Source organism: Schistocerca cancellata, chromosome 6 (assembly GCF_023864275.1).
Source record: "Schistocerca cancellata isolate TAMUIC-IGC-003103 chromosome 6, iqSchCanc2.1, whole genome shotgun sequence".
Taxonomy (NCBI): domain Eukaryota; kingdom Metazoa; phylum Arthropoda; class Insecta; order Orthoptera; family Acrididae; genus Schistocerca; species Schistocerca cancellata.
The window spans coordinates 545,772,189-545,799,247 of NC_064631.1; the positions used below are offsets into that span (position 1 = coordinate 545,772,189).

At 41.9% G+C, this 27,059-nt stretch overlaps 1 protein-coding gene across 1 annotated transcript in view; it reads left to right on the forward strand.

Moving 5' to 3' along the window:
• Positions 1-27,059, forward strand: part of LOC126088416 (solute carrier family 12 member 4) — a 233,094-nt gene that overhangs the window by 24,864 nt on the left and 181,171 nt on the right. Inside the window, exon 2 of the mRNA XM_049906556.1 lies at positions 24,552-24,631. Coding sequence (XP_049762513.1) covers positions 24,552-24,631 — 80 coding nt within the window. The remainder of the gene's footprint in view (positions 1-24,551; positions 24,632-27,059) is intronic.

Sequence of the window (27,059 nt, forward strand, 5' to 3'; positions counted from 1 at the left end):
CGGGATACAGAAAATGTTCGACTGCTGCCCTGGCCAGCACATTCTCCAGATCTCTCACCAATTGAAAACGTCTGGTCAATGGTGGCCGAGCAACTGGCTCGTCACAACACGCGTCAATACTCTTGATGAACTGTGGTATCGTGTTGAAGCTGCATGGGCAGCTGTACCTGTACACGCCATCCAACCTCTGTTTGACTCAATGCCCAGGCGTATCAAGGCCGTTATTACGGCCAGAGGTGGTTGTTCTGGGAACTGATTTCTCAGGATCTATGCACCCAAATTGCGTGAAAATGTAATCACATGTCAGTTCTAGTATAATATATTTGTCCAATGAATACCCGTTTATCATCTGCATTTCTTCTTGGTGTAGTAATTTTAATGGCCAGTAGTGTACTTTTGGGTTTGCCTGTGTCACCCAAAAATCGAGTTGACCAACAAAAATATCGCCCAAACGATGGTGGTTGCATTTCCTTAAAAACCTGCTCAGATTTCTATTATTACAAGCCCATATAGCAAAATAACGCCTTTTGTGTTTACCCAGGCGTACTCAGTTATGAAAACCAGTTGCGAAACGGAACGATAGCAAGGTGGTTGTGGATATCGTAAGGTGTATGTGATGACAGTACATTGTGTATTTCGTTTCTAAATAGATTTTTTCCGTGATCTCTTGAATTCGTCCGAGACGAGGAGCCTTGCATCCCCGCCACCCCCACCCCCCTCACCCTCCTTTTCGTGCAAAATCTATTTACGCTCTTGTAATGATGTAATGAAATGAAATGAAAGACACATTAAAATATTTGAAATTGAATTCAGAACTTGGGATGCTTTGATGTGATGAAGGAATTATGACCTGGTTTCAGATAAGCCGTAAATCTAAATACAAGATCGTAGTAGTAGAAGGATGGATATTGTCTAAAGAGATTTGCACCCGTTTATCTTTATGAGTAATCCAGCACAATGTTAAGAATTTTATGCTCTTACGATAGGTAACATTATATTAGAAGACTGAGCTGTGTTCTCTTAGCAAACAGGCAATACGTTATATTATGATTTTTATTCATTTCGCAATAGACTGAAATTATCATGTTGCCAAAAGAATAAATATTTATTTATTTATTTATTTTATTTATGCATTTATTTTACCTGGCAAGATTAGGGCCTTCAGGCCCTCTCTTACACCTAACCAGGCATACTCAGATTCAACAAATTGCAGTTTCTACAGAACATTAAGGACATATAACATGTTATACAGTATTAATGTTAAAGAAAAAAATAGAGATTATAAAAGTAGTACAATGATAATTATAACAATCAAAAAATAATTATAACAATCAAGAATAATAATAATAATAATAATAGTAATGACTATGTATATGAAAGTAAACATATTTTTTTTATGAATGTCAGTCCTATTGCTAGTTGGGAATTTTCTCGTTATATTCTTGCAGCTTGTGAGTTATTCTCATCAAGCAGAGACATAAGACGATAGAATGGGGTGAAAGAGATATAGAAGAGGTAGATAGGTTAGAGGAAGAGAAATTGAATGGTAAAATTCGAAGCTATGATGGAGAGGAGAAAGAAAAAGATGAGAGAGGCACAACAATGGTGGCTATACCGTCCCTAATATGTAAGTCTTGAGTTCCCTCTTGAATGTTGAGTGGTTCTGGATAAGACGCAGATCACAGGGGAGCGCGTTCCATAGTCGTATGGCTGAGATGGAGAATGACACGGAGAAAGATTTTGTGTTATGTAAAGATACAGCCAAGATGCTAGACGTATCCGATCTGGTATTGCGGTTGTGGAATGATGATAGGTGTTTAATGTGAGAAGATAAGTATTGGGGGCACCAGTGGCTAAGAAATCGATGAAGTAAGCACATCGTGTGTAGATCGCGTGCCTTATGTGGGCGTATCCAACCTAGCTGGGAGTATGAAGGACTGATGTGATCATACAACCGTATATTGCATACGTATCTAACGCAAGCATTCATCACTAGCTCGAGGCATCTCGAATTTTCACTACTTGTGCCGTGTTGAACTACATCACAGTAGTAAAGATTAGGCAAGACTAGTATTTGGACTAATTTTTGTTTAACATGGGTTGGAAATATTTTTCTAAATTTTTGAATTGCATGTAGGGAGGAGAGCAATTTCCGGCAAGCTGTAACTGTTTGTTCTTCCCAGTTTAGGTGTTCATCCAAGATTATTCCAAGGTCTTTTACTGTTTTTTGGTATGGTAGTTGGGTACCATTGAGGAGTATTTGAGGGACTGTTTCGCGAAAGTACCGACTGATTAACTTTGGATGAGATATAAGTATGACCTGGGATTTCTTGGGGTTTAGTTTCAGACCTAGGCTCTGTGCCCATCGAGAAACAAAGCAAAGATCTGCGTTCATACTCGCTACTGCGTCAGCAATGTTCTTGGGGCTTGCACTTATGTACAGTTGGATGTCGTCGGCATATAGATGGTAGTTGCAGGAGTGAATCACTGAAGAAATATCATTAATGTACAGTGAGAAGAGTAATGGACCAAGGACGGAGCCTTGGGGAACTCCAGAGCGCACGTTTTTCCATGATGATATTTAATTTGCAGTTGGGTTTTACTCACACATAGACACTGTTGAGAATATATGTGATACTTTTTTAAAGAGACGCTTTTCTCGCTTAATTTTACTTATCAAATACTGTTTATATGAAGGCCTCCCGAAAGTACATAACGTACACAAAACTTAAAAATAAATAAATTTGTTTTAGAATGAATTGTTGTTGTTGTTGCGCCTTCAGGACGCTCAACATTGCAGTCTTAGAATAAATGAAAAAAATGAGCGTTTTTAAAGTTCTCTTTAGCAGATCGGACACCCTCCCCCTTTGGCAAATTCCTGTCAACGTCCTTGCCGCTAGACGTTCTCAGTGCACTTAGTCAGTGGTAAGCGATTCATTCTGTTTCTGTTTCAAAATGACGGCGGTTAGAAGAGTCGAAGGGCATGAAAGAAAGGCAGTCGTTGAGAAGGGGGTGAGACACGATTGTAGCCTATCCCTGGTGTTATTCAATCTGTACATTGAGCGAGCAGTGAAGGAAGCCAAAGGAGAATTCGGAGAAGGAATTAAAGTTCAGGAGTAAGAGTAAAATGCCGATGACATTGTAATTCTGTCAGAGACAGCTAACGTCTTGCAAGCTCAGCTGAACGGACTGGACAGTGTCCTGGAAAGAGGATATAAGATGAATATTAACAGAAGCAAAACAAAGGTAATGGAATGTAGTCGTATTAGTCGTGATACACTAAAAGTAGCAGATGAGTTTTGCTACTTGTGCAGTAAAATAACTGATGGTGGACGAAGTAGAGGGGATGTAACTTGTAGACCGGCAATGGAAAGAAAATCGCTTTTGGAGGAGAGAAATTTGTTAACGCCGAATATAAAGTGTTAGGGAATCTTTTCTGAAGACATTTGTCTGAGTGGAGCCTTTTACGGAAGTGAAATGTGAAAGGTAAGCTGTTCGGATAAGGGAGATTAGAAGCTTTTTTGAAATGTGGTGCTACAGAAGAATGCTGAAGATTACGTGGGTAGATCTCGTAATTAATGAGGTACTTGAACGTAAGTGCAGAGAAAAGAAAGTTGTAGTATAACTTGACTTTAAAAAAAGGAATAAGCTGATATGACACGTTCTGAGACGTCAAGGAATCGTCAGTTGAGTAATGGAGGGAAGCATGTAGGCGGAGGGGGGCGGGGGGAAAAATTGCAGAGGGAGACCAAGAGACAAATACTGTAAGCAGATGCAAATGGATGTTGGTTGCAGTAGCTCTTTGGAAATGAAGAGGCTTACACAGGATAAAGTTGCGTGGATAGCTATATGAAACCAGTCTTCGGACTGAAGACCACAACATTTCGAAACAAAGTAAATACAAACAACTCTATTTCGTTTATCATATTCGATATTTTTAGGAAAACCTGAGACTGTGTCATTTATGATTTAAATAATGAAAAACTGCACATGTTTCTTCTTATTCTCTTTTAAGTGCATTTGTTTGTATGAATATTTATGGTGATATTAGCTTTGTGATTTTCTGTCTTTCATTTTAGATGTCTTGGGTTATAACATATTGCGCCTTCTCCATTAGACAGAATGTCACACACGCAAATCGTCACTTACACTGTTTCTGTAATCAAAAACACGTGAGGTAGCATGTTTTGATAGCTAAAACAAACAATGTAAGTGGTGATTGACGTGTATGTGACGTTCTCTGTAATGGAGGAGGCACGATACCTTGTAACATCAAAAATACGTCTACAATGAAAGAGAGCCAAAAACTGACACATGCAAACATCACCTGTTCGACATAATCATCAACACGCGGACGGACTGGTGATTTATCATGTCAGCAAAGTTATTGTTCCAAGTAACGTGTATGCCTGCATGAAGGATTTTAGCGTATTCGGTGCGAAATTTACGCCGAACAATTGTTGCAAGTTCGTTTCATAAGGACAATACACAAAGCGAGCATGCTCTGCACCAGTGAAAGTAGCCATTTTAACTGACTTTGAGGTTGTCCGCTATAAAATGACATATCTATCAATTCTGTAAGTTACATCAATAAATTTCTGTATCGTTCCAAAATGTAAAGCCCTTTTTGACTCACCCTGTATAGGAATTTTTATCTGTTCCATATTTAATTGGCGTTGGGAGTGACATCTTGTGGTAATGGCGGGAGTTACGAGTTGTTCAGCTACACAGGAAGCGGTATCTGGTGCGAAAAGCAGTAAACAGTTGCTGCAACTTCAGAGAGCAGCAAAGCTTCACCAGAAGCGCTATAAGTTTCACTCCCCAAACTCTTTTTCCTGGTTATAATGTGAAGACTAATTTCCGGAATAACTGTAGAGGTTTTGATACAGTTTTCACTGATAGGTAGACTAAGTCACAAGTATGTTTCGTGTGTGTAATTTATAAATATTTCGTGCAAATTGGCTGAACTATGATGAATGGAAGTCATTTGGCGTGTTTTCAAGCGTGAAGGTGAAGGCTAATTTCAGGATGTTGATATCCTTTTCACCAACAGACAGACTGATTAACGAGAAGGATTTGTGCGTATAAGTTATTGCAACTACGCCAGACAAGTCATCCGGCCTTACATAGGTACATGTGCGAAGCCGGGGCAGGTCGGTGGTATAAACATGCCATGAGATAAAAGCCGGGATGTAGCGCATTGAAGGGTCAACACAGTTTTATATTTGTTTTATTGAAAATGATAAGTTCTAAAACTGGAAACTGTAAGAAGGGCCTACATTTTGTCTGCAAGTGTAATTGTACGAGTGTACCATTTTCGTTCATTATATAAGTTAACATTTATGCAATTAAAATTTACTTTTCTTCTCCTCCTCCTCCTCCTCCTCCTTCTTCTTCTTCTTCTATCTTTCTTTCTCAAGTTCTGACTTACGTCCTTGTTCCACCAATTTTTTAAACCAGCGGTTCTTAAGTCGCGATCTTCGCCCACTGGAATGTTGATTTCTACACTCTCAGAAGTATCCGAATCCATAGAGCATCCTGTTTCGTCATCAAAACCTTCCTTATCTGTCATTTCAGCGACGCTAGGCGGAAATGTAAACGTGTCTGCCTCTGAATAAAATCTTCTCGGTATTCAAGCAGCTTTATTTGGACGAAAACATTCGAACATCGCCATAGTCGTCAGGAGTGAAGACCACTGACTGACGACAATGGTGGTTCCAGCCATCGGACGTTCGAGTGTTTTATGAGAAATGACGCGGATTGTATACGAAGAAGGTACATATGCCTGCCTCTATCTGCTCAGAACAGAAGTACCGGATGTTTCAAAATAAATTCGTGGTTTTAAGGCTTTATTAACTCAGCTTGCAAGTATAAATAATACCTCTAATGAAACAGCAAGACAAACAGTTTTTCTTCAATGTGACCACTATCGCACAGTCCACGTCGAATCGATAGAGGAGTTCGTCACAAACTTTGGTCAGTGTGTCAGGAGTTATTGTTGCAACAACTGCTTCAATTCTGTTTAAGTCTGGTAGATCAGCTGGTAGTGGAGGCACATGTACAGAATCTTTCATGAACCCCCAAAGATAAAAATCGCGTTGCGTCTGATCGGGTAAATGTGGAGGACATGCGAAACAAGCTCTTGGTCATCCAGCCCACTGCGGCCAACCAGCCGTTGAGTACTAAATCGTTTAACCAATCACATGCCAAATAAGTTCTGTGGTTCAGTTTCTTCTAGTTGAGAAAAGAGCCATAGTTCTATTGCATCTAGATAAGAAACACCAGATAAAGTTGCTTCACCGAGAAAGAGATTCATAAAACTTTCCGCTGAGAAATGGCAAAAACAAAATATTCAATTTAGGTGACTCACGTTGCAACTGTACCATCTCGTGAGGAGTTGTTGGCCCCCAAGTGCGCACATTATGTGTGTTTACATTTCAGCTTAGGTAAAATGTCGATTCATCACTGAAGACGAAACGATCCAGAAAATCTTCATCGTTTGCAGCAACGTTTCGTTTGCAAAGTTGGCAAGTAACCCGTAGTCTGTAGGCTGTAAAGCTTGCAACAGCTGCAAACGATAAGGAAGTAGTTGTAAGCGTCTCCTTAAAAGTCTGCACACAGACTCCGCTGAGTTTTCTAATACACGACTACCTTCCGAACTGTTTTTGGGCTACGCATAGAATACTTCTATCACTCGTACAACGCATTCATCAGTCTTGGTTGTCTGATAAATGGTGCTCACATTAAAACCTTGTACTTTCTTCTGATATATTTCTCATCTTGTAAGTTAAATGTAATAAATTTGTAAAGCCGTAAAAGCCAGTCATTCATTTTGAAATATTCGGTATTCTGGAGCCTTCTTTAGCGATTCGAATGTTTTCTGCAGGCACGTATTAGAATTCCTTGAGGAAAGGAAACCGGGCTTCGGTATTAGCAACAGTCCAGCCTCCTTTGTGCAGGACACTATTTTCAACTCGAAATTTAGAACTAAATTATAGGTTTTCATCAGAGATTTTATGCATCTGTCATAAATAGACTTTCATAACTGAATACAAAGAAATGTAATTTACTTACTCTTCTCGCAAGCCTTCGATCAGTGCGGAAAATAAATCACCAAATATTCATCCTGTGTTCATGAACAGATTGACTCACTTTGACATGTAGATTTGTAAACGCAGACTAAGCAGGTTAGCCTCTAAATTGCCTGTAGTTGTAGCAGAAAGTGTGACAGCAACTATGATACATAGAAAAACTGCGGCTTTCCTTGTTGTATAATTCAACAATGGAAAGCAACACTTATACAAGTTTCTGGGCTCTATTGGGTTACCTTCATGGGACCACAGTCAGAGAGAGAGAGAATGTAAATCGTTTATATATACTGAAAACATAAGAGGTACAGTAAGGCTTATTTGGCCTCCAGTGTTAGTTTTTTTTGTGCTGTGGTACATTCGCCGTCCAATACAACTACTGGGTTCAACTAGTCAAATATTCATCGACCCAATCACAATCTGCGAAGATATTCCATATTATCTTTCCTTGATGGAGAGAGGAGGAAAAAGTTATGTCACGTGACTGAATGAAGAAACGAAAAGTGTAACGCGAAAAAGAAATGACAGTTTGCTTCACTCTCTGACAAAAAGGCACACATTTCAGTTTTTCAGACTGCACCAGAAATTGTAGCCTACAACTTGTCCAACATGGCTGCCATGCACGGCTCGATGGTGTTAAATTATTTTACTAATTAATTTTTTTTTTTTTTGCTTTTGTTTGGTAGAGAATCGTTGTATCTGACAGGTGGAAGGGTGGGATCTGATGGACACACGTTATTTGACGGAAGGCTGCAGATTTCTGCCGACTGAGAGCTATGGCGACACGCGCAATGAGGAAAACATGCAGGAAAAGATGAAGATGATAGCTTCCATTCGCGTCCCTCCAGCAGTATCATCTGCAGCTACCACATTACAAGAAACTCGTTCGCCCTAATGCTCAATTTGCTTTATTTTTGCTGACACCGAGCGATGAGGCGTTGTGATTAGAACGTTTCATTCACATTCGGGAGGCCCAATGATTCAAATCCGCATCCGGCAGTCCAGACTGAGGTTATCCGCAATTTCCTTTTAAAGGACACGGCCGATTAGCTTCCCCCTTCTCACTCAATTTGAGTTGTGCTCCGTCTCTAAGAACATCGTCGTTAACGGGACGTTAAACACTAACCTTCGTGTAGTTCCCGGCATGGGTTTGTTACACTTGCACGTATCATCAGTGACAGCAAATAAAGCAGCTTTGCAGACTAGTTTATCAGACGCTGCTCTGACTCACGGGCATATTCCGCGAACCGCTGTCATATGTTTCTCATTTTTCGGAGAAGAGAACGCCCGGCGAAGGTATTCAGATACGTACACAAATACACGCACGGTGGCAACTGCAGACGCACAATGGCGTAGCAGATTGGGCTCCCTCTCTCTGCACCTGCTTTTCATTAGGGTGCCGACGTATTTGCCACTTGTCACAAACAGGTGTACTCGCTCTTCCTACCCCCCCCCTACCCCCTTTCTGCTTGTCATTTTTTCAGCCCTCTCTGTTTGCCATTGCCATCCTACCTCTCCGCATACTATTCACCACAAGTCTCTCTCTCTCTCTCTCTCTCTCTCTCTCTCTCTCACACACACACACACACACACACACACACACACGCATACACAAGGGCGTGCTTTCATATGCTCACATACACGCACTGTTCACAGCCATCTTTTTTCTGCTGCTCACTCCGTAGAGAATGTATAAATTCGAACTATACTGCGAAATGAAGAGAACAGTAATACACTGACGGATACAGAAAGTGATGCACCATAAACTACCAGCCTCATACTTACCAAAGCGTTTAGAGGTGTTCATCACATAACTTTCCTTTCATTCGGAACTGAAGGCCGTCATCAACATCGGTATGAAATATGAACTCCTCTACCCCCCGCCTCCTCTTTCTCTCAGGCGCGATGTCTCCGAATGTCACGTTCAACGATTTCTTGGCATACCTGAAATACAGGTAGTATCAGTTCATGAAGGTTGCTGGTTGGTGTCAGGAGCTCATCTTCTTGTCGTTTCGTTGCTGACACTCAATCAAGGGGCCGCGAGATCGATCTCCGGCCGTGTCGCGGATTTTTCCTCCTCGGGACTGTGCGTGTGTGCGTGTGTGTGTGTGTGTGTGTGTGTGTGTGTGTGTGTGTGTGTGTGTGTTGTTCTCGTCGTCATTTCAAAATTATCGATTTAGATAAGATATTTGCATGGTGCTAAATAATGAAAAGTGTGTGGTCGTCCACATGAGTGCTGAAAGGAACCCATTAAACTTCGTTTACATGATAAATCAACCAACTCTAAAGGCCGTAAATTCAGCTAAATATCTAGGAACAACAGTTACTAACAACTTAGAATGGAAAGAACACACAGAAAATGTCTTTCGGGAAGACTGCGTTTTATTGGCAGAACATCAAGAAGATGCGACAGATCTACTAAAGAGATTGCGACGCTTGTCCGCCCTCTTCTGGAGTAATGCTGCCCACTATGGGATCTTTACTATGTAGGATTGAAAGAGGACATCCAGAAAGTTGAAAGAAGAGCAGCACATTTTGTACTATCTAGAAATAGGGGAGAGAATGTCTCGGACATGATACAGGATTTGGGGTGGAAATCACTAAACAGGTCACCCATAATTGTTATTGTTAAACGTCGGTCTGATCCAACAACAACACGTGCAAGTTAGAAGTTTTCGTCTGTTTTTGAAACTGAAGGTCGCCCTGAGCTAGATTCATCTTCAACGTGTTCTCGGCCTTCTTAAAATGATTTCAGCCAGCGAAAATCTTTTCCTCTTGGTAAGGAATGTTCCATAAAGGCCTGTTCCAACTTTTCAAAGGTCACACTTGCGGATTCAATGGTTCAATGGCTCTGAGCACTATGGGACCTAAAATATCAGGTCATCAGTCCCCTAGAACTTAGAACTACTTAAACCTAACTAACCTAAGGACATCACACACATCCATGCCCGAGGCAGGATTCGAACCTGCGACCGTAGCGGTCGCGCGGTTCCAGACTGAAGCGCCTAGAACCACTCGGCCACACCGGTCGGTCTTGCGGATTCCCCAAGTTTAAAATAAAACATGACTGCGCATCTTTGCTGTTCCATTTGTGTAACACACAATAAAACACGACTTCACTGGTGGCGCTCTCAGAATCACGTGGTGGCTGCACGGTACTGAAATTCGGAATGAGCACCTGGAAGGGGTGAACGCACGGTCTACGCAAGTACAACAGCACAGCGTTGCCAAATGTGTTGCAGTGCTATCATTCTCATTACTTTTCTCATACACACGTCATAAACTCGAACGGTATGATGTTTCTGGATTTAAAAAATCCTTCAAAGACTATGCTTAAATTCTGTAAAAACACCGCTTGAAGCAAAGTTCACTTCTTACACACACGATGTCTTGCATTAGTATATACAAATGGGCAGGGAGATTATGAATTCTTAAGTTTGCGAAAGCGAACAAGGCATAATGTATTACGGAAGCTTTGAAATGGCCCTCTTTGTTTCTCTGTTTTATCAATTCAAACTACAGGGTGAGTCACTACTGCCACCAAAAATAACTCTGAAAGTATGATAGAAGCTGAAAAGTTTGTGGGACAAAAGTTGCATGGGACAATGATAGACATAATATGGCATTGGTTTTTTGTCGCTAGGTGGGGTCGCTTCAGAGATATGCTCAACGTTTTTTTTTTTTTTTTTTTTAAAGGGATGCTATAGTTTGGTACTTATTTTCTGATAGCGGCTATAGAGACGACTCCAATGATGTGTAACAGTAAGGTCTTTGAAGGTCAACGAAAGTCACAAAGGTGGCATGAACGTCCATTTACAGAAGGTATTCGAAGTGATGACCATTCGTATCAATGCGGAGCTGCAATCTTTTTATCATGGATTGAGTGGTATTCCTTATCACATCGGCTCTTATCGAAGCACATGCTCTGACAATTCTCTCCCGCGTATCTTCAGATGTAGTTGGAACGACTTTATAAAAACTGTCTTTTACGAATCCCCACAAGAAAAAATCCAGAGGCGTCAAATTTGGCGAACGAGCCGACCGCGACGCGTCTCCTCCGCGTCCAATCCAACGTTTTTGGAATTGTCTCTGCAATTCATTTCTAGTCATCAGCGAAAAATGTGCTGGACACCCATCGTGTTGATACCAGAATCCGTTCCTTGTTCCTAAAGGTATTTCTTCCACTAACAGACCCAATGTTTCCTGCAGGAATGTGGTGTACTTCCTACCATTAAGATTTTCGATGAAATAGGGGCCTGTAATTCTGTCCTCCAGAATCCCACACCATACATTCACGGATCACGGTTTTTGGTGTGCAACTTGCCGCAGCCAACATGGATTTTCAGTTGCCCAATAATGCACGTTATGCAAATTAATATTTCCATGGTTCGCGAATGTAGCCTCGTCAGTAAATAAAATCAAATTAATGAATGTGTCATCCCTCTGAATCTGAAAAAGTTGAGCCCATCGGCAGAATACTATACTACGCATACTATCCGTAACAGTTAATTCTCGATGGAGACTGATAAGTTAAGGATGATATTTATGGCGATGCAGAACACGAATAACCCTAATCTGGCTCATGCCAGATTCCCTTGCGATTTGTCGCGAACTAACACAAGGATCTCGAACCACAGTGGCAAGAGTACCAATTTCTGTTTCCTCGTTAGTAACTTTCCTGTGCTGGATATGTTTCCGATGCGTTAAAGATCCAGTTGTTTTCTATTTATCATACACACATATAAATGTACGACGTGTTTAGTGAACACGCTGAACATACCTCTCAGCGTACAAGTCTCTAGCTCCCGCTGAATTTCGTTGGCATTCTCCGTAAATGAGCAGCATATCGACTTGTTCTTCGAAGGAATACATCATTCACATTCGCTTGATTCGACGATACTAGCCTTACCGTTCCTATCAGCGTTGTATTGCGAAACCGTCGAATGGTGCTTCAATGGCACGTTAGATGGATATGCCTTATTCGGCGAATAATTACTATTTGCACGATATATGGGAGAGAATTGTCAGATCATGTTCTTCGATAAGTGCCGAAGTGACAAGGAATACCACTTAATCCATGATAAGAAGATTGCTGCACTGCATTGATACGAATGGTCATCACTTCGAACACCTTCTGTAAATGGACGTTCATGCCACCTTTTTGACCTTCGTTGGCCTTCAAACACTTTACTGTTACACATCATTGGATTCGTCTCTATAGCCGCTATCAGGAAATAAGTACCAAACTATAGCATCCCATTAAAAAAAAAGGTTGACCTTCACATCCCTGACGTGACTCCACCTAGCATCAAAAAACCAACGTCATATTATGGCTCCCGTTGTCCTACACAACATTTGTCCCACAAACTTTTCAGCTACTATCATACTTTCAGAGTTATTGTAGGTAGAAATAGTTAGTGACTCACCCTGTATAACGGAAATAAGGATCAAAAGGGAAAACAAAATTATTATGCAGAAATACTTAATGATACATTGATTAAAAATCTCCAAAAAGTAATTATTGTGAGGGCAAAGTTAGCTCCACGGTGGAGCACATAACTACAGTGCCACAGATGATAGATTGTACGTGCATGATCTCGACTCTTGATACCAGACAAAATAAGATTTGATATTGTGTATAATTTTCTAACCAAAGTATTTGAAAGATGTTGATAACAATAGGGCCCTTTGCACGAACGGCTAGTAAAATAAGAATTCTAAAACACCTTCTGAACGGCTACACGGAACAACACTTCAGATTTTGCTGTTTTCTTTAACTGTTTTAGTAACCATCATTACACAATCTGATTTATGAAAATGAAATATTAAGCAGATATCTAGCAGCGTATCTAAAAAGGTAGTTGAAGTGCCTCTCTGAGACAGTACGTACGATGTGGTGAGCGATTATTTCAATGACATAAAATAGGAAGTGAGAGAAATAAGTCATAAATTAATAAAAGAACGATTGTCAGTTTACAGTACACACTAACAGTACAATGTATCTTACTGGAAAATGTTCCGTGCAAGTTCGATAATGAACACTATTGTAAAAAACTGCAACCCACAAGTTTCTAGAATCAAGAGCATATGGTAACTGAATATCCCTGACGAATATTCATTGCAACTAGTACTATTAGTGTTGTTCGCTTTCCGTGATTAATATTAATAGCTTTCTTCAGTCTTAATCTCGCGTACAGTGTTTGAATACATCTCCCGTTATTTCGCCATGCAATGCATTTTTGTAAATATAGTTTATCCTTATACATTAAAAGTAACCAAGAAAATGAGATTCCTAAATGAAAAGGCGCTTCAGAGACACTGATGTTTTCTTTTCATATGCTCTTGTTATGATTCTGCAGAAACCGGCAGCCTTTACCTCTGGCGCAAGTAGTAGAAGTACTATCAGCACAACAATTTTCTCAGGAAGACGGGCGACGTAATTTCTGTTTGATAATCGTGAAACCAATTTCCTGATGTTTACATTTAATGAATTTATAGTGGAAGTAGCATGAGAAAATGGGACTTATACGAGGGCAGCACTGAGAATTTTTATAAAATCAAACAAGGATTAATTTAAGGAGTTTAAATGATTTTATTGTTTTTCAAAATTTTCCCCTTTAACATGAATACATTTTTGCATTCTATGAACTCAATCGTTAAACCAATAATGCCACTCTTCCTTAGGCACTTCGGAAACCAGGTGCTCCCTTGCTTCATCTGACGAAAAGTAATTCCATGAATCCAGAAACTCAGCTGTATGCGACGATGCGTTATCGTGATGTAAAATAATTTTTCTTTTTGGGTGTTTTTTTGAGAAATTTTTAAAAAATTCGCGTAAAGAGTCCTTTTTTTTACCAATCGGCAGTAACGGTCGGTTTGTTTTTTAATGTTTTAGTAGCAGTATGGCCCATTTTAGGGGAAAAAGGCAGTCATATTCGTGCAAGCATTGCGAAGTCGTCCAACTTCCAACGATATTCCAAACCAAAGTGCCTTGGAATTTTTCCAAAGTTTTCTGCAACATTCAGTGCACTGTTGTTTCCGATTGGTGATCAGTTTACGTGAACCTCACCGACAACACAGTTTTCTCACGTCCACTGTTGATGTAAAATGTTTTGGCCGTGACTCCTACGAAGCGCTCCAAGTCGCCAGAATGAAATTATCGTATGGTATTATTGGCCGGGAGGCCCCATCTATGGTTATTCGTCCGCCTGTTGCAACTCTTTGTTCGAAGCCACGTCAGAGACTTGTGCGTCGATGATGATGATGATGAATTCATCATGAGGACAACACAACACCTAGTCCTCGAACTGATAAAAACCTCGTACCCGGTCGGGAATCGAACCCGGGCCCCCTACATGAAAGCCAGCTGCACTGATTTTTCACGAGCGGAGGCGGACGTCGCCCGAATGATTTAATAGGATGCCCGTCAATCTTCTTCAAGCATTGCTCGAACAGCGGCAATATTTTCATCAGTTACAGTTGCTCTTGAGAGTCTTTCACGAAATTCAACAGTAAGAAAAACCCGTCTCGTGTGAAGTCGCTGTACCGATTATAAATTGTTACCTATCGCCAAGAGTTTTGTTCGGACGGCTCCCTTTAATATGACCGAGAATATTCCCTACTTCCCGAAAATACTTGACTGGCTGCTAATACATAATCCTTCGTCATTGCATTGCTCCTGCATTGTTGTTCACCACCAAAAACACGTCAAAGCTCATTTATAAAGACAGAAAGACACTGAGATCAGACGAGAACACTCGATATAGCACGGTAACACTGAGCTTTCAGCTGCTCTGACCTACCGCACCGCTAACGGTACCTATAAGCAAAGCCGAGATGCGGGCGAATCACAGCCCGCAGCCCCTGTTGGCGGCAGGCAGCGACCGTGACCTTGAGCACTCTACTTTCGTGCCGGCCACTCTGATCGATAGCAAAAACGTAACGTAATCTGAAAAAGGATAAAAATCACATTAACCGTGAAACGTAATGGAAATTTAGCTACCCAAACCAGGAGAGGTGATATTACAGAGCGGAAACACGTCTGGGTAATTGTTTCGAAACACACTATCTAATGAAAAATATCTGGACACGTTTAAGCAAAGCAGAATTGATCACTAGATGTCACGAGACGCGGTCACGGCTGTATAGGAGGAAGCGGGGAGTATTGTCCTTAGAAAAACAGTAACAGTAGAATGTGTCGGTCTCTTCGAAAGTGAACTATCGCCTGTTCAGCGTGTACATTACGCTGCATATTCTCCCGCGTTTGATGTTACTTCGTTGGACTTTATTTCCCATGGCGCTTCACCTGTGTATAATCTGGTACAATAATAACCTTAGTTTTATGCGGCAGCGTAGTTCGCCTACACTACTCAGCGAAGGTAACCCAACGAACAACGCTTTACCAAGGCACTTGAACGGGAAATGATGAGTCGCTCACACTGACGCAGGAAAAACAGTCATCAAAGTTTACAAAAGGTTTCTGACCGAAGAGAGAAACGTCTGCTTCGACGACAGTAACAAAATCGCAATTACAGTGTCTCACATGTATGAAGACTTGACAGTATGGTGATTCCAGAGTCTGACAAAGTAACTCAATTAGCATTTTCATAGACATATGGGAAATATTCTAAGTCCGAATAAGCTGCCCTGAATTAAACCAGCGAAAGAGCAAAGAGTCTATCTTGGATACAATCTGATTGCACCAAGCGAACAACTGTGAAGGCTGAATACTTTGGTGTCGGTCCCTACGATGGGCTTCGATAGCGGTTAAGATGATGGGGCGAATAGCACCACCCGCTCGGAGGCTAGGAGAGGCTGTCGAAGCCGGAAGAACCGACTTGTTTAACTCTGGCGCCGGTCTTCACAGCGGTCAGCAGCGGAATACTCGCGGCCCTATTTTATGGTGACGTGTGACGAACGCGAATACGTCCCTTGGAAATGGCGGCATCAGTTAGCGCTGGAACCGTTGCCTAGTGTCCGGCAGTTTGCGGCAAGGCGAGTCTGCGTCGCTGAGGCATGCAGGGGCCGTGTAGGCTGCACGCATAGCCGAGGTGCCTGAAGGGTTGCCGATAGCTGTTGCATTTGAGCAACTGCAGATTATCGTATGGAAGCTTACTTGCTTCTGTTCGACATACCACAACTGAATGTTAGTAATGTTTTGTTTCATCTGTTTCCAATTGCTTTATTTTAACACATCTCGTAGATTTTTACTTAAAAATGCTTGAACATTGAAATCATTTGCGTCAGAAGTATTAATGTAAAACATACGGAAACATATTAGACCAAACATTACACCTGCAGATAATTAATAAAATCGACAAACGACAGACAAATAATAGAACCTGAAATGCCATTAAATTTGAAAAGGGATAAATTAATATACAGTAATGCTCCAGTAATATGCTGCTTAAGGGACGAGGCGGAAACCGTATTTTAGCTATCTGTGAGAGCGGCGTGTGGCTTTAAGAGCGTATTGCAGAGATTTTTCTGTATAATGATATACTGAAGAAACACCGGTCATTTCTACAAGTTCGTATAATGGTAGCGACGGATGTTTTCCCGATAACTTCTAAAAAAACATTGAAAAGTAGCAGCTTTTTACCACTTTTTAACGGTGTTCCTCTTCTGTGCTTCACAAAAGAACACGACACGTCTTAAGCTACTTTCACGTTACATATGGGAAACGCGAATGAGTGAGAAGCATCGCACTGACCGCCCGCGTGATAGTTGAGAAGTGATTGAGAAAGGGGGGGTGGGGGGAGGGGACTTCCCACTTCACCATTTTGTTCAGTACTGTATTAACAACGGGAGAGTTTTTTGCACCTTCCTACATTCTGGATCTTTCATCAGAATGACGTATTTAACGGAGCGCTTCTGTACAGGAAGATCACCATTTACAAACTGAGGCAGTGTGAGCCCTGCATTGCCATATGCAAAGGTTGATTTTCCTCCGCACACTCCATGTCCTCTCGAGAGTGCAACAGAAGATGTCATTTTGATAAACATTTAAAAAAAAACATAGAGGGGAATCGAACCCTCTATCGTAAGTCAGTTACCATATCCACGACGCTACCACAACTGTATAGATTTGTTAATATTTTTATGACGATACTACAAAAATGGTTCAAAAAGCTCTGAGACTATGGGACTTAACACCTCAGGTCATCAGTCCCATAGAACTTAGAACTACTTAAACCTAACTAACCTAAGGACATCACACACATCCATGTCCGAGGCAGGATTCGAACCTGCGACCGTAGCGGTCGCGCGGTTCCAGACCTGAAGCGCCTAGAACCGCTCGGCCACCAGTGGCCGGCGACGATACTACACCAAGTTTCTCAAATTTATCGAAAAAGAAGGTGAAAACTTGAGCGTTTCGGCATTTCATGTTCAAAGGAGAAACTAAGAGCTCAATATTTGGTACGTAGGAGATCCGCAACTAAGAAGCGTAATAATTAATTTAGGAAGAAAAAAATGGCACTGAGCACTATGGGACTTAACATCTATGGTCATCAGTCCCCTAGAACTTAGAACTACTTAAACCTAACTAACCTAAGGACAGCACACAACACCCAGCCATCACGAGGCAGAGAAAATCCCTGACCCCGCCGGGAATCGAACCCGGGAACCCGGGCAGGTGAAGCGAGAACGCTACCGCACGACCACGAGATGCGGGCAATTAATTTAGGAAGATCCGCTTCAGTTTTTACTAATATTTATTCAAACCACCATCAGTTTCGAGCTCTTAAAATCCCATTTTCAGATGTATGAAATTATAGTATTTGATAATACATAACATGCGGTCATTGCAAGAGCAGTGGTTGGCGTTCCTACCGTGCGGCTGCCCGGCGTCGGACAGTTCCCGCCAAGATGCAATAATTGGAACTCTTACACTCTTTGGCCCGATCGCATGTTATGTATTACTAACTAATGGGATTTTAAAATCTCGAAACCATTCGTGGTTTGAATAAATATTAGTGCAGCTGAAGAGGATGTATGACATATTCTAAACAACCTGATATTAGCTATAAGATAGCTGAAATCTAGATCAGCAGTGACCAGATTACCATGAGACCGCTTGTTGTAAACGCATACCCTGTTTTAATTATGGTACAGCAACTGAGCAGACCAGTTCACTGTGGAAACCAATCTGATGTACATGGATTTTGGACATGAATGAATCCAAAATACTAACCGTACAACTTGTTTACGATACAGTTTTTATTACATTATTACTTATGAAATGTTATTTTTATAACAGCACAGTAGATGGAGTGAAAAGTGCGAAATGTGTCAGATGCCTATGTAATTTTTGGTATGTATGTACCGTTCAGTTCTGTACGTAAAGTTGTGTGCTTTAATTGTGTGTACACGTGCAGTTCATTAAACTATGATTTGTAGGCATATATACACTATGTGACCAAAGGATCCAGACACCTGGCTGAAAATGACTTGCAAGCTCGTGGCGCGCTCCATCGGTAATGCTGGAATTCAGTATGGTGTTGGCCCACCCTTAGCCTTGATGACAGCTTCAACTCTCGCAAGTATACGTTCAATCAGGTGCTGGAAGGTTTATTGGGGAATGGCAGCCCATTCTTCACGGAATGCTGCACTGAGGAGAGGTATCGATGTCGGCATTCCAAAACATCCCAAAGGTGTTCCATAGGATTCAGGTCAGGACTGTGTGCAGGCCAGTCCATTACAGGGACGTTATCGTCGTGTAGCCATTCCGCCACAGGCCGTGCTTTATGAACAGGTGCTCGATCTTGTTGAAAGATGTAATCGCCATCCTCGAATTGCTATTCAACAGTGGGAAGCAAGAAGGTGCTTAAAACATCAGTGTAGGCTTGTGCTGTGATAGTGCCACGCAAAACAATAAGGGGTGCAAGCCCCCTCCATGATAAACACGACCACACCATAAGGCCACCGCCTCCGAATTTTACTGTTGGCACTACACACGCAGGCAGATGACGTTAACCGGGCATTCGCCATACTCACACCCTGTCATCGGATCGCCACATTGTGTATCGTGATTCGTCACTCCACAAGTTTTTCCGCTGTTTAATTGTCCAGTGTTTACGCTCCTTACACGAAGCGAGGCGTCGTTTGCATCCTGATGCAGTTTGGAAATCCTGTGTGATAGTCTGGATAGATGTCGGCCTATTACACATTACGACCCTCTTCAGCTGTCGAAGGTCTCTAGTCAACAGACGAGGTTGGCCTGTACGCTTCTGTGCTGTACGTGTCCCTTCACGTTACCACTTCACTATGACATCGGAAACAGTGGCCCTAGGGATGTTTAGGGGTGTGGGATCTCGCCCAGACATATGACACAAGTGACACCTAGTCACCCGACCACGTTCGAAGTCCGTGAGTTCCGCGGAGCGCCACATTCTGCTCTCTCACAATATCTAATGACTATTGAGGTCGCTGATATGGAGTAGCTGGGAGTAGGTGTCAACACAATGCACCTAATATGAGAAACATATGCTTTATGGGGTGTCCGGATACTTTTAATCACATAATGTACGTATAGTTAACACAAAAATGACGCAACGCGCACTAAACTGGCAACACAACTTATCATGGGCAAATTACACAGTCTTCTTTATGGAAGTATTATTTGAAGGTTTAATGCCCGCAATACGTAAACGTAAAGAGCGGTGTGAAGCAACGTACTAGTCCGTCTGTTAACAAAACATCTCAGGTTGTTTTTGCATTGCAATTTCATTGAAATTGATATTGGTTTGTCATAGGTTCGCGTAGAGAAATAACGTTGTGTGGCGTATTTATCATTGATCACATCGGAGTAAGTTAATTTCTCTGAATTTGCTTAGCCGAGTTAAAAGATATCCGTTATGCGGCAACCACAAGAATTTAATGAAAACTACTGTTAATCTTTTCAGACAAATTAAATGACACTGAAGTTAAATAATCCAATTAAAATGCAAACATTTTAAGTTACTGCCACGGCTCCGTGCCGTTTAGTATTGGCAACATTCAAATAAGACGTTTCAGCCGTGCAAATGGCCGACAACAATCATTCATAGGCTCACGTCGTATTGCACGTTCTGATATTCTGAAAAAAAAAACAAAAAGAAGTCATTAGTTTCCTAACATGTAGGGATACTGAAGATACATAAATTGAGGTTTTAAGAGCAAATAAACACTTTTATTTGATCGAAATGCAACGTAAGTATACTTACTACGTCTCTCACGTCTATCTTCATCCAAGATCAAGACCAGATTAAGTAATTACATATAATCATTCAACTGTTTCACAGCTATTAATATTTTTAACATTGAACAAAGACAAAGAATAATATACCTAATAAACCGATATTGTTTTTAAATACAACTACGTTGAATGTTAATTTTTTTTCTGTACATTTTTATTTACGCCTTAATTCGTTGCTCTGTTCGTAATTCCATATAAATAAGTATTGTTCTCCCCAGGGCCACCAGTACATGCCCCATCTCAACTGTCTTCACTTTGTTCATCTTCCTGATCGCATTTTTCTTATTTATCTTTTTCTTCGCTGCTCTCATCGTTGTTTGCTGAGTCGTCATTGCAGCTGATGATAATAAGACTCTATTACATTGTCTCGGACAATATCTTTCGCAAAATCTTCTTTCTGTAGATTTTCAGTATGCTGAAGACATTTCTGCCATTGTTCGATTTTAACGTTTTCCAGGGTCTCGTGAAGTAAGCGCGCAACACGTGCTGTTTTACACATGTTGTTCTTCACGGCTACTTTTCTCTTGACTTGGGTTCAAATGAGCTCAGTCGGGCTACACTGACCATGATAAGACGGTAAGCGTACTGCTCCGTGTCCGCTTTCATTTGCCAGTACATCTAGCTCATAAATAGGCTATTCTTTGTTTAAACGAACCATATCCAGCGTCTCAGCTCTTGTTTCAGTAAGTGAGAAGGCAATGTTTTCCGTGGTTAGCCAAGCTGCTGTGTGAGCCTTCTGTGTTTTCCTAGTTGGAGCTCGGTTCGTGACAACCATCTACATCCATACTCCGCAAGTCACCTGACGGTGTGTGGCGGAGGGTACCTTGAGTAGCTCTATCGGTTCTCCCTTCTATTCCAGTCTCGTATTGTTCGTGGAAAGAAGGATTGTCGGTATGCCTCTGTGTGGGCTCTAATCTCTCTGATTTTATCCTCATGGTCTCTTCGCGAGATATACGTAGGAGGGAGCAATACACTGCTTTACTCCTCGGTGAAGGTAAGTTCTCGAAACTTTAACAAAAGCCCGTACCGAGCTACTGAGCGTCTCTCCTGCAGAGTCTTGCACTGCAGTTTATCTATCATCTCCGTAACGCTTTCGCGATTACTAAATGATCCTGTAACGAAGCGCGCTGCTCTCCGTTGGATCTTCTCTATGTCTTGTATCAACCCTGTCTGGTACGGATCCCACACTGCTGAGCAGTATTCAAGCAGTGGGCGAACAAGTGTACTGTAACCTACTTCCTTTGTTTTCGGGTTACATTTCCTTAGGATTCTTCCAACGAATCTCAGTCTGGCATCTGCTTTACCGACGATCAACTTTATATGATCATTCCATTTTAAATCACTCATAATGCGTACTCCCAGATAATTTATGGAATTAACTGCTTCCAGTTGCTCACCTGCTGTATTGTAGCTAAATGATAAGGGGTCTTTCTTTCTGTTTATTCGCAACACATTACAGTTGTCTACATTGAGATTCAATTGCCATTCCCTGCACTATGCGCCAATTCGCTGCAGATCCTCCTGCATTTCAGTACAATTTTCCATTGTTACAACCTCTGGATATACCACAGCATCATCCGCAAAAAGCCTCAGTGAACTTCCGATGTCATCCACAAGGTCATTTACGTATATTGAGAACAGCAATGGTCCCACGACACTCCCCTGCGGCACACCTGAAATCACTCTTACTTCGGAAGACTTCTCTCCATTGAGAATGACATGCTGCGTTGTGTTATCTAGGAACTCTTCAATCCAATCACACAGTTTGTCTGGTAGTCCATATGCTCTTACTTTGTTCATTAAACGACTGGGGGGAACTGTATCGAACGCCTTGCGGAAGTCAAGAAACACGGCATCTACCTGTGAACCCGTGTCTATGGCCCTCCGAGTCTCGTGGACGAATAGCGCGAGCTGGGTTTCACACGATCGTCTTTCTCGAAACCCATGCTGATTCCTACAGAGTCGATTTCTGGTCTCCAGAAAAGTCATTATACTCAAACGTAATACGTGTTCCAAAATTCTACAACTGATAGACGTTAGAGATATAGGTCTATAGTTCTGCACATCTATTCGACGCCCCTTCTTGAAAACGGAGATGACCTGTGCCCTTTTCCAATCCTTTGGGACGCTACACTCTTCTAGAGACCTACGGTACACCGCTGCAAGAAGGGGGCCAAGTTCCTTCGCGTAGTCTTTGTAAAATCGAACTGGTATCCCATCAGGTCCAGCGGCCTTTCCTCTTTTGAGCGATTTTAATTGTTTCTCTATCCCTCTGTCGTCTATTTCGATATCTACCATTTTGTCATCTGTGCGACAATCTAGAGAAGGAAATACAGTGCAGTCTTCCTCTGTGAAACAGCTTTGGAAAAAGACATTTAGTATTTCGGCCTTTAGTCTGGCACTTGCCGTTGTCCATGTAGCTGTGTTCGTTTCCGAATGATAATCTTCTGGTTTGTTTGTTTTGCTACATCTGTAAACTAATTTACTTTTGAAAATCAGTCTTCACCGACCCCAAATGCACAGTGATCAGCCTGGCCCCCTTTCCCAACAGGTTCCTTAAGACTCCCACTTTCTCTCAAATTCTGCCAGAGGTACTTCAGTGAATGATTCTGAGTAACCCAAGTTTCATCCACACCACTCTTTCGTATGAAGCAGCTGCACAACGATTGTAATTCACGATATCCAGTTTTATGGCGCTATACGATAAGTTCGTTGATTTGAAAAAAAGCGTATGGGGCCTGAAGACGGCAAAATGAATTGTCGAAACTAGTTGCTTTCAGAATAAAATATTTTAAAGTGTACGGCTGTTGGTAAAGTTATTGACGTTGAAAAGTATGTACCAGCCGATGTCCTCTGGCCGTAATGGACCAATAGAGACATAAAATATAGGTCACGTGTATGCAGCGAATTCACCATCCGCAAAAATTTAATTCTGAAGTCCACTCTGTCGTTGTGTTCAAGCAAAAATTGTCTGCCATCATTCTGACGTTTGTGTTCAAAACCTATATCGTTTAATATTCGTCTTCACAGATCTAGCAGATCCGGTAAAATTTATAACTTTTTTCTCAACGTTGGCAATTTTCCCCACGAAACACGCGCTGGACAGTTCTAAAACCAACGCCACAAGCTGCAGCATAAATAGTTTGCACATTAGCAAGTCTTTATCTTACAATGGTTGTTTTTTCGATAACATATCATTGCATTTTTTTTTGTATCATCGCTATTGATTTGTTTACCTTCCCCGAATCTTTCTTAACGAGCGTGATTGTAGATGTCAACACCTCACCAGCATTGTATACAAGATGTTTTAAATATTTATAGACATTGTGGATTACGGATTTGCTTTGCCGCTGGAACTCGGCTGTCTTTTTCCAACCGCATTCCTCCTGCTGTCAAAGTTGGTTTTGTTGGAGTTGTTTGTAAACCCGTCTCACATAGCACTGCGGAAAACTCTCCTTCTTGCTACTCTTTCATTTTCAACTTACACAAATACTTCCATTCAGTAAATGCATTGCACAAATAGTGTCATAGAATACACTTTTTTACGTAGAGAAAGATTGCCAGAGGTAACTCGATACAGAATGGAAAACATGAACTGTGCCGAAATAGACAGTCTCGCTACTGGCGCTCTAATGCCACTCCAACTGGGCAACTAAGAACCCTCAGCGTTGCCATTTTCGAATCTTAGAGAGAGAGAGAGCATTACGCGAGATAGGCACAAGTGCGGCCAGAGCTTTAGGTAGTGTTCAACAATGTCCTTGCTGCTGCTTCGCTACAGTATCTCCAAGATCAGCGAGCAGATGCTGAAGCAGATATACTATTTGACCGTATGCTTTCCTATTTCTGCCGGCTAAGGACTACTAGTAAAATGTGTTCTTTGTTAAACATCATACTAAAACCAATGTGTAATAGCCCCCATAAACAATAAGATGTAGATTTTTTTTCAGTTTCAATTTTTTTAGATAATTTATACATTTGAGTTTATTTAGTACAGTGAAACACACAATTTGTTAAGTGCAAAATTTTCATCGGTTTAATTCGTTTAACTAATATTTTAGGAATGTTTCGTTTTTTATTAAACCTACTGATAAAATTATAAAATTTACTGAATATATTGCAGAAGTGATGTTACGGAAAAAGTGGCGGGGCTACTTGGCAGTACAGCCAGGCTTGCAGGATCCGTTTTGTACGATTCTGATTCTAAACCGGGGTGTTTCTTGTTTCAGGCGATGGCACCGACGACCAGCCATTTGTCTCGGACCGCGAGAAGATGTCCGGATACGAAACCAACCTCTACCTCTACTCCGTAAGTACTGCCGCTGCCTGTGCACTGAGTAACGCCGATATTTCGTCCTGTAGTCCTTCTAGCACCTGTTCATGATGATCTTTATATGTCCACCTGATTTTTAACTTCAAACCGCAGTACCACGTTTGACCTCTATGGATTTCTGTGCTCCAGAGGCACTCGGAGAAACTTCTGTCTCAGTTCTTTGTCAGTATTACACTGCAGCGCCAAAGAAACTGGTACAGACATGCCTATTGAAATACAGAGATTTGTAAACAGGCAGAAAACGACGCTGCGGTCGGCAACGCCTATATAAGACAAGTGTCTGGCGCAGTTGTTGGATCGGTTACTGCTGCTACAATGGCAGGTTATCAAGATTTAAGTGAGTTTGAACGTGGTGTCATAGTCGGCGCACGAGCGATGGGGCACAGCATCTCCGAGACAGCGACGAAGTGGGGATTTTCCCGTACGACCATTTCACGAGTACACCGTGAATATCACGAATCAGGTAATACATCAAACCCCCGAAATCGCTGCGGCTGGGAAAAGATCCTGCAGGAAAGATTCCAATGACGACTGAAGAGGATCGTTCTAGGTGACAGAAGTGCAATCCTTCCGCAAATGCTGCAGCTTTCAATGCTGGGCCATCAATAAGTGTCAGCGTGCGAACCATTCAACGAAACATCATCGGTGTGGGCTTTCAGAGCAAAAGTCCCACTCTTGTACCCTTGACTACTGCACGCCACAAAGCTTTATGACTCGCCTGGGCCCGTCAACACCGACATTGGACTGTTGATGACTGGAAACATGTTGCCTGATCGGACGGGTCTCGTTTAAAATCGAGCGGATGGACGTGTACGGGTATGGGGACAGCCTCATTAATCCATGGACCCTGCATGTCAGCAGGGGACTGTTCAAGCTGGTGGAGGCTCTGTAATGGTGTGGGGCGTGTGCATTTGGAGTGATATGGACCAATTATACGTCTAGATACGACTCTGATGGATGACACGTACGGAAGCATCCTGGCTGATCATCATGTCCATTGTGCATTCCGACGGACTTGGGCAATTCCAGCAGGACAATGCGACACCTCACACATCCAGAATTACTACAGAGTGGCTCCAGGAACACTCTTCTGAGTTTAAACACTTCCGCTGGCCACCAAACTCTCCAGACATGAACATTATAGAGCATAACTGGGACGCCTTGCCGCAACATGCTGTTCAGAAGAGAACTCCACCCGCATGTATTCGTACGGATTTATGGACAGCCCTGCAGGATTCATGGTGTCAATTCCCTCCAGCACTCTTTCAGATATTAGTCGAGTCCATTCCACGTTGTGTTGCGGCACTTTTGCATTCTTGTAAGGGCCCTAGCGATGTTAGCCAGGAGTATCAGTTTCTTTGGCTCTTCAGTGTAGAACCATGTGCTGGTCACTGAGAAAGTTGTCTTGGTTTGTGCCCGTCTGCTTACAATATCTTCCTTGTTTGAGGTGTACTGTACAGTCATTCGTACTTGCACTACAGTGTGCGATTTGGCTTTGGAGATAGGAAAATTTTGTCATGTCCTGTACGTTCATGGTTTCTCCGGCTCTGTGTTGACCGTTCACTGGTATCATCTGTCTGTGAGACGACTGTCGTTGCGCCTTTCAGTCGGAAGCGCAGACTTCTTCCAGTCAAGATTGTACTACTCGACTTACAGTAAACCCACAGGATGCTTGCTTTGATGTCTCGGGGACATACGATACCAGCTGCGTGATTATTATTTGTCTGGCATGTTTATCACAATTTCGTTTTTATTGCGATCATTTCGTGTAATACATTACGGACGTTACTGACTGCGTCTTGTAATTAACCTAAATGGAAAGTAACAGAGAGAAGGCCGAAATACTGAATTCGTCTTCTGAAGTTGTGTCACTGCGGAAGATCGTAACACAGTCCCTCCTTTAAATTATCGTGCGAATACCAGAATGGCAGATGTAGATATAACCGATCGAGGAATTGAATCCCGACCCTTTTTCTTTTTTCCCCTCTAGTGTAATTGAACCCCAGTGCTTGAGATCAGTAGAAAAGTATTTTCCGACCTTTTTTTCTGGTCACGTTTTCTTCCAATCTTCTTTCTTTTGTTTTGTTTAAGATACCATTCCTTCTACCTCTTTTTTACTATTAATTAAACCAGTGCCGTGGTGCGGTGTGTACAGCCCTTGAAGTCCACACCTAAATAACGAAGGGTGGTACCGACGGGGAGCTGGTCAGCTGCCACATCCTGGATTCCACATCCGATATGCATCATCATCGACTTGCGGACGTTAAGAACACTACCCAAAACATGGCTGCACTGCTGGTTCCATTGGAGGGCGCTATTGAATTCTGGTGTGTAGCGGGCGAAAAGCGTATCATCGGCGATAATAAATATGATCGCACAAGGTGAGACCCTGTAAGCGACTTGT